At 43.4% G+C, this 14,337-nt stretch overlaps 2 protein-coding genes across 2 annotated transcripts in view; both read right to left on the reverse strand.

The window, feature by feature from the left end:
- ARHGEF4 (Rho guanine nucleotide exchange factor 4) overlaps positions 1 to 11,317 on the reverse strand; it is a 46,686-nt gene extending 35,369 nt beyond the window's left edge. Inside the window, exon 1 of the mRNA XM_041486929.1 lies at positions 11,177 to 11,317. The gene's annotated coding sequence lies outside the window, so the exon portion shown is untranslated. The remainder of the gene's footprint in view (positions 1 to 11,176) is intronic.
- Positions 1,770 to 14,337, reverse strand: part of LOC121363973 — a 66,950-nt gene continuing 54,382 nt past the window's right edge. Inside the window, exons 2-4 of the mRNA XM_041486778.1 lie at positions 11,687 to 11,830; positions 11,177 to 11,316; positions 1,770 to 1,778 (exon numbers count right to left, since the gene is read on the reverse strand). Of these exons, the coding sequence (XP_041342712.1) occupies positions 1,770 to 1,778; positions 11,177 to 11,316; positions 11,687 to 11,830 (293 nt within the window). The remainder of the gene's footprint in view (positions 1,779 to 11,176; positions 11,317 to 11,686; positions 11,831 to 14,337) is intronic.

Below are 14,337 nucleotides of genomic sequence, written 5' to 3' on the forward strand. Positions count from 1 at the left end.
CTGGGTGCCATCACTGGCTGTTGGAATGCTGGGCAGAGGAAGAGAACACATTCAGCACTTCCAGAAACATTTAATGTTGCAACAGCCACATACACCTGGGTCCACATGACTGGATTTTTTCCCCCTTCAACTTCTCTTTGACATAAAAATCACCTAATTATTACTGCCCTTTGCATTATACAGAGCTATTGAAGAACTTGCCAGGGAAGAAGCTTCTGTTGATTTTTATTTTTTAATTGGGTGATAAAAATACTTCTATCTATAACACTGGTGTGATGAACCGTTTCAAATGCATCTTCTAAAAAAGAATCCAGGATGAGTGGATGTTCAGTGGATGACAGCTCAGCAGCTGAAAAGACTGACAATGAAATTGTGAGAGGGGCAAGCATTTGTACCTGCAAATCATTGCAAGGAAACCAAATTTTCTTAACTCCCACAATTACACTTTTCCCAACATCCAAACTAAGCAACTCTCAACCCTGCTATGCATTGAGCTAACTCTCAGTTACACTGCAGATAACACCTCCCAAAAGGACAGCATTCTGAGCCAGGGCCAGAAAACATCCGAATAAGTGTAGCTTTTTCAGCTGCATATGATCATGTACTTCTAAAATGGAAAACAGTCTGTCAGAGTTTGCTTTGAATTTTTACAGTGTGTAACACAGTGTTACTAGAGCACAGTTACTCCCACTGCATCTTTCTCTAGCTCTGCATGGTTTAAGCCCACTCAGCTTTTACAGCCACTACTTCCCTGGGCAGATTCCTCAGGCAGTGCTGCCAAAACTTTACAAGCTGTTCTTGTGCTCGACTACCACGACTCACGAGATAACTCTGAATGGAAAGAAAATGGCCCTGATCATGTCCTTATGGAGTGCATAGATTAAGTCTCCCCACTGGGAGACTGCAAGAAAAGCAGCCATTCAGACTGGTCACCCCTGACTTAATTAGAAGTCTGACTTAGTAATTAAAAATTAAAAAAAAAAAAAAAAAGAAAGAAAAGAGAAAGAGAATGTGCTTAGCAACCAGTCTTTTGCTTTCAGACATTACTAAATCTAGAAAATCTTCCAAATTCTCTTAAAGCAAGTTTTATTTTCAAGAGTAGCAACAGCAACTGTTCACATGTTTGAAGCCTCTGGGAATTGCCAGCATGACCTGCAGCTCCAGTGCCAAGGGAAGGTGGCAGAGAAGAGAACACATCCCACACCTCACCTGGGAGCTGAGGAGAGCTCCAGGGTGTGCTGGGCTGGAGCTAGGCATGCTTTTGGGATTTTGGGATGGCAGGAGAGGGATACAGACAGCAATGGCCTGGGAAACAAAAGCAAGCATGTTAGGATAGATGTGGCAGAACAAGGAACAAGCAGGGAGAAGCAAATACAGGCTGGCACAGCCCATGCAGTGGCCTAGGAAGGTGGATATTTTCAGTACAAATTGGACACAGAACAAAGGATATTGTAATAAAGATGCTCTGAAATAAACACAGGCTGAATGGGGTTTGTAGTAAGGCAGATGGAAAGAAGGGAAATGCTTGGAGACCAGCAAGATTAAGAGCCTGAATGCAATAGAAAGGGGTCAGAATAGAAATGACCACACCACTCTTGTTACAGGGCAGAGGAACAGACATGCTGGCAATGACATTCTAGTGACTGAGAGGGGAGGTGTTTGGGCTCCTGAAATTACTTGAATGCTTTTTGGTTTTGTGGTGTCATGGTTTTGAGCTGAAAATTTGACAGCCATGGATAACAGAATAACAGGGAATGGCCATTTGGGCACTATGTGGGCTGGAAGAGAGAATAAGGGAAAAACATTCAGAGAAATACCCCTAGAAAAGTCAAGGAAACAGGAGAGGAAACAGGTACAGGTGAGCCGTGGGACCTGAAGCAGGTGAGGTCAGAGGAAGCTGCATGAAGCCAGTGAAACAGATAACGTGGATGAGAAGGGGATGAATCACAGGACAAGGTGAGTGACAAGGTGAATATGGGAACATGGAGTAGAGGAAGATGCCTATGTACAAAGCTGGAAAAGCATTAACAGACAATCCCTGTAAGAGTTTCTACAAGAGGTGGCTGGAGAGGGGAGGGGGAACATGGCCAAGCTTTATTTTTCTGGTTGTTTCTAGACCACTAGTCCCCCTTCTTTCTGGCTGTACAGAAGTTTATAAGAAAGCAATGTAGTTTTGGGCTGTCTCAGATATTCTGTTGAGCCCACAGCATTCCTTTACCTGCCACCTTTAAAATAATGCATTTAGTTACAGAGCAGTGTTCTGACCCTTCTCTTACTGCTCAGCATCCTCACCTCTTACAGAATATACCAATCTTGTGGTGGCAGAGAACAGGAAAACTGCTTTCAAGTATCAGGTCTCTATAGTTCAAAACCAGAAAAACTGTTTCCAAGTGACAGGTCTCCAAAGTTCTTCCAGGCTGGTCTGTAGTAATGTTAATTTGGGAGTCCTCCTTCATTGCCTTCTGATGTGAGTATAGGAGCCACAGGAGGGCTGGAGAGAAGAATAAGCTCCATAGATGAGAACAAGTTCCATAAGAATGAGAAAAGCCATAAGAGAATAAAGACATACATAAGCTGTTTATAAGAATGAGGCTAGGCATTCCTATGTCTTACATGACAAAAAAGCAGGGCAGAAATTTTACTTGGTTAAGCAGCCTTCTGAGGTGATATCTCCCCTGGTACCTCTGTTTCAGCCAGAAGGCTGAAAAAAATGCAACAGAACAATACACCCTGAAGATCAAACCTTGATGGGCTGTTCTCCAAAAACTGCCCCCAAAATTAGTAAGAATCTAAGACACAGCTCAGAAGCAAACCTGGTGAGTGGTTGTTAAGATAATCAGAGAGGTGAGCATGGGTTATCAAGCCCCAGTAGTAAATGAACAAGGTGCCCCTCTGCCTTACTAGCAAAGCATGCACTAGGGACAGAGGAATGTGGAAAAAACAGGGCATTCATCTGTATTGGATAGCTCACACACCCTGCCTTCATTTCATAAAACCTGTTGACACAGAGACTTGCCAGCAGCAAGTCAGTGGAACAGCCAGAAACAGGATCTCCTCTAGAGATCACAGATAACATCAGCTAGAAGGAGAACTGAAAAAAACAATCCCCACAGCACCTTTCTAGGTCACTGTTCCCCGTAATCCAAAACTTGAAGGAAGAAGCTGAGCTCGATGTCCCCTGAGGCCTGGGGACAGCCTGACCAGGGGCACAGGAGCTGTGTGGGACAGCCCCACTGCTGGGGACAAAGGCTGCTCTGTTCCCTGCCCATGGAGCCTTCCCGGTGGGAGCAACGGGGTCACTGCAGGAACATTTCCTCCTTTTGCTGCAAGGGGAGAATGAGTGACCTGGCTCTCCCAGGGCACCCAGGAGGGCTGGCCCCAAGTGCCCCAGAGAGAGGGGGAGCCTTCCCACGAGCCTCAGGAGGAGCAGGGCTGGCATTTGAGCAGCTTCATTACTGTTGTTGATCTTTCTGCTTTCACCAGAGTGGGAAAATCAAGCTGCAAGGAATATGGCAGTGCCTTGACTCTGTTAAACCATGGCCAAACTTTTTGCTAACTCAGCCCCTAACTTACCAAGTGTAGGACAAGGGGCCTTGGTCCCCTACTTGATGGGGAAGATCTCTTGAGGGATTAACAGTGCTCTTTGAAGGGTCAAAAGAGTCAGGAGGGATTTTATTTTTCCACCACTGGGATCAACTGTCTTTGGAGAATTAGGAAAATTCTTTGCAGAGAAAAGCTGCACCAAATCAGGATTTGGAGAAGAGAACAAATCCAAGAAATGTTCTGATATCAAAACCATGCTGAGAGGAACCTGAGACAAGTATGGTATAAAATGAGAGATATTCACTTCCCTGTCTCCATGCAAACACTTAAGCCTGGAATAGCCTCTGCAATAAACTCGACTCTACCCAGCATTCCTACTCTCTCACATTCCTTCTTTATCCCCTGCTCTCAGTAAATCTTTGTACTCCAATATCCACTTGCTTATTGCTCTGTTATCCAACCCAGGTGTTTCTTGAACTGCTAAACTGGAGTATGGACATCCCCAAACCTATTTTTAAAATAAAGACATTGGCAGAGCAAATTGTAACACCAAGATTCTGCAAAACAGACTTGTCTTTGCACACTGTCAGGCTCCTGTTTCAAGCAGTGGTTACAGCAGTTTATTACACTTCTGAACCAAAATCTTTGTAGGGCTGCAAGTATCACAGTGCTTCTAATGCTCTTCCTCCCATAAAACAGCACTGGAGAGTTAGGTACCAAGCCAAGATCCCTACAAGCCAAACAAGGAGCTCCTGAGGACAGGGTAAATTCCTTCTTTGTATCAGAGAGAGGGCAGGTTTGAAAGATTTCCACTTTACACAGAGATGGTGAAATCACTCCCCTTCACCTGCACAGTTCCTTGGTTTCATTGCACAGACCCTGATTAGGTGCAGGTGAGAGCCCTCAGCAGGTAGAACCACGAGGACCTCGAGGGGTTAGAGCCTGCCTTGCCCCGTGGGAGGATCTGAAGTGGCACTGTGTTAAATGACCCTCAGGAGCTGAAAGTGGCAGGCAGGAAGCCAAGACCTTCTGCAGCACAGCCCTTATCCCTACAGGACACAGTGCTACAGGCTAAAGGAGCCCTTTTAATGGGATGCCAAAGCATTTATCTTTAGGATAGAGACCTCTTGTAAACACATCATATTGTCTTTAAGTGGTGGGGAACATCAAACAGAGCTCTGGGAACCCATGGACATGCTGGATGAAATACAGGCAGTCTTTGAGGTGATTTGCCACAAGTTACTTCAGGAGTTAAAACATTCTTGGATCATTTTTTTTACCAAAGGGAATACTATTTGTGGAGCCAAGCCCCTCTTCACACCCCAGTAACTGGGAACAGATTTAATGCAGACAAAACCCAGACATTTTATGGAGTCCCCTAATAGACACAAGAGATCATTAACAAGTGTTAACAGAAGCTGTTAGTCTTTACAATCTAATAGCTGGCAGGGCTGATGTAAGAGCTCCAAATCCACCACACTGTCTCCAGTTATCTCCTCTGAGTGACGTATTTTGCTGTTTTGCAGCCGGGGGTGAAAGTTTGGGCAGCACGTCCCACTCTTCAAACACGTCTGTGTGCAAGTGGGGCACACCTGTGCCCACAAAGAGGTGAAAGCCAGAGGCTGCCTCTCCTGTTCTGCTGCTCCAGCTCGGCTCCTGGAAGCAGGAGTTGGATTCCCTGAGAGACTGAGCCCATACCCACTCACAGAATTCACAGAGTGACCAGGCTGGAAGAGACCTTCAAGATCATCGAGTCCAACCCAGCCCAAACACCTCAACTAAACCCTGGCACCCAGTGCCACATCCAGGCTTTGTTAAACACACCCAGGGATGGTGACTCCACCACCTCCCTGGGCAGATCATTCCAGAACTTTATCACTCTTTCAGTGAAAAACTTTTTCCAAATATCCAACCTATATTTCCTTTGGCACAGCTTGAGACTGTGTCCTCTGGTTCTGTCAGTTGCTGCTTGGTGAAAGAGGGCCATTCCCTAATGCACCTGCAGCACTGTCCCACCACAGAGATTTGGTTTGGGAGTTAGAACTCTAACAGCCCCCCATTATTCTTACTCCAAAACCCAAGCTAAGCCTGGAGGTTTTTTATTTGTTCCTAATGTGTATCAGATTAATTGGGGTATTCAGAGAAAGTGTGATCTAGCAAAAAAGCCAAATATTTTATAGAAATGTTCACTTGGATTGAACTCCTGGTGGAGTCTATGCTACAGACCCATGGTAAGGGAGCCACCTGCCCTCATCTCCCATGGCTGAGAACAAGCATTTGGATGGATAAGGATTCACTGCATGACTGCAGGTGTGAAAGCACATCCCATTTCTCCCACCTTTCCAAAAAATCCCAACATTTACTCTCAAGACAGCCTTTCCTCAGTGCTGAGTGAGCTACACTGGCTTCCATCACATTCTCTGCATCTTCAGCCTCTGAGGGAGCATCCCTTGCTCAGGGGATGCCCAAGTCCCAGTGCTGAGGAGGACGTGAGAAAATGGCTCAGAGCAGCCCCAGCTGCTCATGGTAGAAGGCAGAAATATGGCTCTGGAAACCCCTGGGAGCACTTAGCTACTGATCCTTGTGTTTGATGAGACATAATTGCCATAGAGTATTTGAATGTACTGATTTCCTTTAAATCCATTGCAAAATGCTCTCTAAAACAACCTTCAAAGTCTTCAGACCAGAAAACTCTAAAAACTAAATCCACCAGGCAGTAAAAGAAGTTACAATTCTGACTCCATACTCTGAACACTCACATTTAAGCCCTACACAAAATTACACAAGCACTTGGGACCAAAAACCAGGATCCAGTAAAGATTTATGTCCGCAGGGGAACATTATTTCTTGTCCTTGACAGCACTGAGCTTTATACTATATCCTGCAAATAAATCATATCTGCTGCTTCTGGAGCACAGCTGTCAGCCTTGGCTGCAGGAATACATGGGACACAAAAGCAGGAATTAGGTCCTCCAGAAGGAAAAAAAAACCCAAAAAAACAACTCAATGGGTGCTGCAGGTGTCTGTTAACTGGTTTCTGTTTGCTTTAGCAATATACTCACATTAACATACAAAAGTGATAATAGATCTTCCAGATTACACAAGAATGTTATATATTGCTTCCATATGACCAATCATTCTGTTTTCAGTCTGGAAATCTGTGGTGACCACAGATTTTGCAATCTATTCTGCACTCTTTTAAAGAAAAGGAATGGCAATATTTTGTGACACTATTTTAAAATGTTTCTGTCTTATGAAATTTGCCTTCATATAGCACACAAGAGATTTCTATTAATTAGAATGAAGATAAATGAAGTGAAAAAGGCTATGAATGATATTATTCATATTTAACAAAATAAAAATCAGTTGTTCTGATTTCATCTGTATTAACATTTTATGAGTTTGGGGGTTTAGTTTGGTTTTGCTGGTTTGTTTTGGTTTTTTACTTTAAAAAACCCCAACAGTTCATAAGTCTGTCTTGTTTAAAATTGACTGGTCTGGGAGAAGCACTGGGTGGACCCAGCACAGATCAAAGAGCCCAGCACCAGTGTAGTGTTTGAGAGACTCAGTAAGATGAGAGTACTGCCACAGTGTCTGCTGCCCTGGCTGCATGGCAGATGCCTTGTTTGTGCCACCTTGGACACTTTTCTGGATTAATTACTTTGTTAAATCAGAAACATATATGATGGAACCAATTAGCTTAATGGCATCTTGTCAACAACCACGGGTTAGCTCAAACATCTGTAGGGCACTATGATATTGTCACTTTAAAACACAAGGCAGCAGTGGCTACGTGCCTTACATAAAATCCTGGCCTGCTGAAGCAATGAATTGTGCCTTTTCACGTACCAAATTCCAAACTTATCAGGCACAGAGCCATAAGAGATAAGGGAAAAATTGGGAGTTTTGTTGTTATTTTCTGAACACTTAGAGCTCTGCTTTCACAAGATGGGCACTGTGCTGTTCATGGAGGACTGTAAGGGCTGTGCTGAGAACTGCAATTGCATTTCTTGCAAAGCACAGAGCTGCACGAGCCCTTCCCACAGCAGGACACAACAAACCCTCAGACACCTCAGATGTTACCAAGCAAAAGATGTCCAAGCTTCCTCACCCAGCCCAATTACTTAGTGGGGAAAACTAGACAGCTTTTCATCACCATGGTCACTCCAGAGCCAGGTTTTTATGTGCCTAATCCCTCCTGTTCTCTGCTTCACACTGCCTGTAACACATTTAATGAAGCTTGAAGCTGGATCTGTGCTATACATAACATTTATAAAGAACTGGAAGGAGAGAATCACAATGTATTTGTAGTACAGATTTTTCTCTTGCTGCATTTTCACCCAATGATACCCTGGACACAATAAAATACAAGGACAGGGTCTTTATCTGGAGCAAACACAAAGTAAACTCTACCAAGTACAATCTAAACACAAAAATCTCTTTTCCTGATCAAGAAAGCATTTGAAAGAATGTCAAACAGATGCCCCAAGAAAATTACTTCCCCTGCCTCTTTTCTCATCCCAAACCCTTATTATTACTTTTTGATTGATTTTTTTTGGCTCTTACACACTCTCATGCTGATCTTCTTAGGTGGGCTCTATACAACCTTCCCAGCTTTCTTTCATCCCTCTAGTGTTCTTGCCAATAAATTATTCTAGTTTTATGAAAGATTTCTTTTTTATTTCATAATCATTTTCTCTTGATCCAAAATGAACTAAAACTCAGTGGTTGGGTGTTTTGTTCTTTAATGCAACACTTGGTCTGCCAACAGCCTTGAAAATGTATTTCAGCCTTCTCTGTTTATTTGAAAGCTGTTTCTTCCAAGAAGGCTAAGAATAATGTGGTTACCATAGTTTCCTTATCCACAACCAATAAAATGCAACTTGGAATACAATAAAACAAAGCTGAGACTACTCACAAAATGTGACTGAATGAGTGAACACTGAAATCTTCACCCTACATCACTCCTAGCACTATGGAAAACACTCAGGTCTAATCAATAGCCCCCTTTTGGTCCAGCAGGGAAGAGGAGGATAAGCCTGTCCAACTATCAGCTATTTGAGATATTTCAATTCCAACACTGAAGATGTCTGCTGCTTTGGAATTCCCATCTCACAGATTCAGTGTTTCACTGCAGAGATTTTGTACTTTTCTGTAATCTCTTGTTCTGGGAAGCTTTGCTGAGGCTCACTGGAACCAAGTGATGGATTAATTACTGCTAGGAACAAGTTGACAAAGTAAATAATGAACTGTTTGTTCTTACAGTTTTGTTGGCTCCTGAACAGGCAAGATTCTAGGGAACAAGCCAAAAATAATCTTTTTTCTTTCAAGTCAACTGGCCAACAAAACCCCATATATGCTTCATAGATTATACTAATTACACCTGCTTTGGACACATCCATTTGCTTTCCTGATTACAAGTGATGGGATTTTACTCTAATGAAATGAACTTTTAAGAAATGAAAGAAAAGCATTTGTTCTCAATAATAATGAATAAAGAAAGAACCACCACGTGCATGATGGTGAGACCTGCTGGCAAGTTTAATTTTTTTCTGATTTTAAAAAAGGAAGGGAAGGGAAGGGAAGGGAAGGGAAGGGAAGGGAAGGGAAGGGAAGGTACAGAAGATGTCCTGTTTAATGCAAGCACCTGAGTGGGAGGGAAGCAGAATCCTCCTCCCACAGACTCAGTGCATGCTTTGGGACTGACCCCTCTGGTGCCTGGGACTCTCATAAACACACCAGGTAAATATGGAAGAACACAACTCAAGATTTTCTGCTGTCCTGCTCATGTTTTCTTGCCAGTAACACCAGCCCAAGATCGCTGAGTTTAAATTAAAAAGCTCTGACCATGGTTTGATAACCCCTGGATGTAAGCAATAGGAAAAGAAAATAAAGCAACTCCCTTCCTTAGCCAGGGCTGTAGGTGGGGGTTCTGAGCAGTGGGAGCAGGAGAACTGCTGGAAGAGCATTTGCTGTTGTTGTTTTTGAAGAAAAGCTGTTACCCTCACTGTGCAGCTTTCTGGAGCTTTCTCAGACCCCAGAAGCACCATCAGTGGGTGTATCAAACACACACACTGAGAGCCACGTAGTTTCAGTTATAGCTTAGCACAAGAAAACATAACACTTCTTTCATCCCTGCTTCTCATCTTGGGAAGGTCACGTGTAGGTAACAGAGCAGAGGAAAGAGAGAAAAAGGTGTAGGAGTTCAAGAGATCACTCATGTGGTGAACATGCTCCCCTCTTTCAAGTTCACCTCACAGAAGAAGCATTCTGTGTGTAGCAGGATGCCAGCTCTAATGCACAGGATAAAAACCAGTACTTTTTCAGGCAAAACATCTTAGATCTGTTAGTGTGATGCTCATGGCATCGCTTAAACCAAGTACGTTTTTAACCTGCTGAGGTCAGCTTAATCAGGATCAGCACTATAAAAGAAAATAGCTAAAAACAGTGACTAAAAAGACAGGTGTTGCATTAAGGTAGAAAAATTATAAAAAAAAGGCCTCATAAAATCAGGCCTACTCTGTTTAATTGATAGCTAGCCTGTCATTTATTCTAAGCAAAGCTAGCACTTTACAAATTCCCATGTGAAAGCAATCCTTGTGTGAGCAGTTCCTTAACACAATCTATTCCTAGGTGAAAAACAGCTAGCACCTACATAAACATTAAATCTATCCCACGAGAACCACTGAAGAAAACACATAAAGTATTTAAGAGTAGAGAGATTTGATAGACAAGTAAAATACCTTTTACTAACCAATTAAGTAATTAGCAAGAAAGCTACTAACCAATTAGAGTCACACACAAGGTCTGTAACACTGTATAAAAAGGAGTGAATATGTGAATAAAGAATGGGCTTTTTCCACCATGAAGAAATTGGAGTCCTGTGTGATTTATTTCAATAGGCAGAACTTTCACATCCCCAGAGTGAATATACTGGGGAACAGGAAGAAACAGCAAAGACCAAACCTGTATCAAACTTTGCACCCTCCTTACCTATGACTAAAGAAACAGGTAGGCCAGGGATTTTTTTAACATTTCCATTATGCCTTCAGTACAACACACTCCAAGTCTGAACTTGTTCATTAATGTTTTTAACAAGTTCATTAGTGCTTTTAAACTTCTCAATCAAAAACACCCAAGAGGAGAGTTCCTGTGGTTCTGCATCACCTTGGGGATGGGTAAGCATCCTGATGGACAGCCCAGCCCCTGCTGTCACCTGGCTGCAAATGGTGCCCACAGTAAATGACATTTAAAGCCCCATCTGCTGTGCCATGACCAGCTTGGCTGTGGTTCCAGAGCCAGCACCAGCAGCTTGGTTGTGGTTCCAGAGCCAGAACCAGCAAAAGCAGCTTGGCTGTGGTTCCAGAGCCAGCACCAGCAGCTTGGTTGTGGTTCCAGAAGCAGAACCAGCAGCTTGGTTGTGGTTCCAGAGCCAGAACCACCAGCCTGGCTGTGGTTCCAGGGCCAGGAGCTTGGCTGTGGTTCCAGAAGCAGAACCAGCAGCCTGGCTGTGGTTCCAGAAGCAGAAGCAGCAGCCTTGCTCTGATCCCAGAAGCAGCACCAGCAGGCTGGCTGTGTCCCAGAAGCAGCAGCACCCTGCCCCGCCTGGCAGGGCCAGCAGCAGCACACACACCTCGTTGATGGCCAGCTGCTCGCCGCCGCCCCCGGGGTGGCCGTAGCGGTGGTTGGAGCTGCGGAACTCCTCGTACAGATCCTCCTCGCTCCCCACATCGTCCGTCAGGGCTGTCTTGTCCAGGCCTCCATCAGTGATCACTGCAAAAGCAAAATGCACACATTGGCTTGGTTGTGGTTCCAGAAGCAGAACCAGCAGCTTGGTTGTGGTTCCAGAGCCAGAACCACCAGCCTGGCTGTGGTTCCAGGGCCAGGAGCTTGGCTGTGGTTCCAGAAGCAGAAGCAGCAGCCTTGCTCTGATCCCAGAAGCAGAACCAGCAGCCTGGCTGTGGTTCCAGAAGCAGAACCAGCAGCCTGGCTGTGGTTCCAGAAGCAGAAGCAGCAGCCTTGCTCTGATCCCAGAAGCAGCACCAGCAGGCTGGCTGTGGTTCCAGAAGCAGCACCAGCAGGCTGGCTGTGTCCCAGAAGCAGCAGCACCCTGCCCCGCCTGGCAGGGCCAGCAGCAGCACACACACCTCGTTGATGGCCAGCTGCTCGCCGCCGCCCCCGGGGTGGCCGTAGCGGTGGTTGGAGCTGCGGAACTCCTCGTACAGATCCTCCTCGCTCCCCACATCGTCCGTCAGGGCTGTCTTGTCCAGGCCTCCATCAGTGATCACTGCAAAAGCAAAATGCACACATTGGCACTCAGCACAGCATTAAAAAAAAAAATCAATAATAAAAAATATTTCTTCACATCACCCTATGTATAAAACCAATTTTTTAAATATAGCACTTCTAAAATTTCATCTACATTTAATTCTATTTCTCTTCAATTACCACAAAAAGTATTTTTCATTTACAAAAACAAAACATAACCTATTATTCCATCAAACATTAAAAATAATGCATATAATTTTAAAGAACTTACATTATTACATCCTAATATTAAAATAATTACCCATATAAAACACACAGAAAAAAATCCTTTATCCATCAATATAAATCAAAATTAAAAAAATAACTTTAAACCTTAAAACTTTTAAAAAAAACCAAACAAAAACAGAGTGGCAGCCCACTGGGGCAAGGAGCACCATAATGCAGCATAAAGGGAAAAAAGACAAGGAAACTAGAGGCAATTTTGGGTCAGAATTCCACCCTCATGCATGCCTGTTCTTCAGAGAATTTTTCTCCCCTCATGTTTTACCCTCCTAAATGATTGTGTCTTTCTCTAGACCAGAAAATATGATTTAAAAAAAATTCTACAACTGCCGCATATTGCAAAGGAAAGACCAAGCAAGAGTAGCAAAACAAGGTCTGAAAAAAGGCACAGGGTAACGATGACACAAATGTGATTTTATTAGGACCTGGCTGTGGTGACAGGAAACTGGACTAACAAGTAAAAGTAACAAGCAGCTCATGCCTGCCACTTCATACCTTGAGGGTTATGATTTACCAAATCCTATCAGGTCAAAGGAAATCTCAGCCTTTGGGAAAAACCTTCACCTTCCTCTTTGTCCACACACTTATTTGAGAATCCTTTGTGATGCCTAAAAGGGTGTTTGTTCCAAAATGATCCAATGTCACCACAGGAAGGCCATTCTGCTCAGCACAGCCCCCAATAAGCCACAGATAATGGAGGGTTCACAGTCTGCTGCTACAACAAACACTGAAATCTCAAACCAGAGAAAAATAAAAATGTGGCATTTTTACTCCTTGCACAGAAGAAAGTGTCACTTCATCTGTTTCATGGGCAGGATCTTTTTCCTACAGTCTCCTTGAGGGAGTAGCAAATACCCTACAGTGCCATGTAGTGTCATTCACCCCATCCCTGTACTGGTTACTGAACATGAACCTTCTGTTCTCCAATCTGTGAAAAATGGCAGTGATTAAAGAAACCAATTGCTGACATATTCATCTGGATTAGCAACTGCTAGGGCAACAGTTTCCATGACAAAGCAGTGGGCTTGACAAAGATTCCTGTGCATGAAGCAAGCACCTACACAGACATGGTGCAGAGAACAGCTGATGTGAATTGTAATTTTAGTAAATGGATTGACATGGCTACAGGAGTAAAACTGAATGAAAACAGAGACATTACTATCAGCACACCTGGCAACAGTCTTGGCTGTGCAAGTTACATGATGTGACCCTCCAAATTTTTGCAAAACAGGTGAAAAAAATCTTTTGAGCTTGACCTTGTAGAGCTTTAATAGGGAGAGACTCACAAACCTGGTCTTGAGCCCTCCTTTCCCTTCATAATGCAAGTGCATGTTATGCACCTAATTGTGCCATTGGGTCAAAAATGCACCCCATGATTTATTAGCTTATTAATTACCTGAAACCAAAGCTGCACCACATTAGCACTGAATGAAGTGCTGACAGAGGTTCCAGCCAGACCTGCAGAGTTTGTCCTCATCAACACTTTCAGTACATGGGGTGGTTTGTTAAGGCTGCACCACCTGATCTCTGCTATTGCCAGTGAGGTGTAAATTCAGTGTAGCAGCTAGCAGTTCAAGGCAGTGACCTGACATCAAAATGACAAGTATGAGCTATTTTTAAATTAAACACTTGCTTGTTTATGCTTTGAATTCAATCAATAGGCACAACATAACAAAGATTGTCTGAAGCTGGGACTGCACTTGGTACTGATGGCAATTCAGGACACAGAGGTGCATATGAGCTTATGATTAAAGCAAATTTTCTGAGCAAGTATGGAACTACCCAACCATTCAACTTTAAGTGACATTTCACCAAAAAAATCAAGCATTCCCCTAGCTTTGCTCTGACACCTCACATCGTTCATTATACAGAAATTCTGCACTGAATAAGTGCCAGTAGTAGAGATTGCATATAAAGCAATTCTGGGGTTAAGACCTAGTCCATTAATATAAAACTCAAAACCAGCTGGAATACCACTGATATTATAATTTCATGCAGAGTTACCATGGTTGGAACTTTAAAAACTAAATGTAAGGGCATTAAAGAGATCACTTTTTGCTCATACACTGTCTGAAAAACCTTTGTCTGATAGTAATGAACAACTTCCAGTGTGACAGTGTAGCACAGAAACAAATTAGAAACATTTTTCAAGAACAAATAAAAATAAATCATTTATAAGAAGTCAGCAGTCACTTAATTCAAAACTCTTCTGCAGCCTTCTGATCTCATTCTTTCCCCTTATTT

The sequence above is a fragment of the Pyrgilauda ruficollis genome, unplaced genomic scaffold (genome assembly GCF_017590135.1).
Source record: "Pyrgilauda ruficollis isolate IOZ18807 unplaced genomic scaffold, ASM1759013v1 scaffold79, whole genome shotgun sequence".
In the NCBI taxonomy this organism is placed as follows: Eukaryota; Metazoa; Chordata; class Aves; order Passeriformes; family Passeridae; genus Pyrgilauda; species Pyrgilauda ruficollis.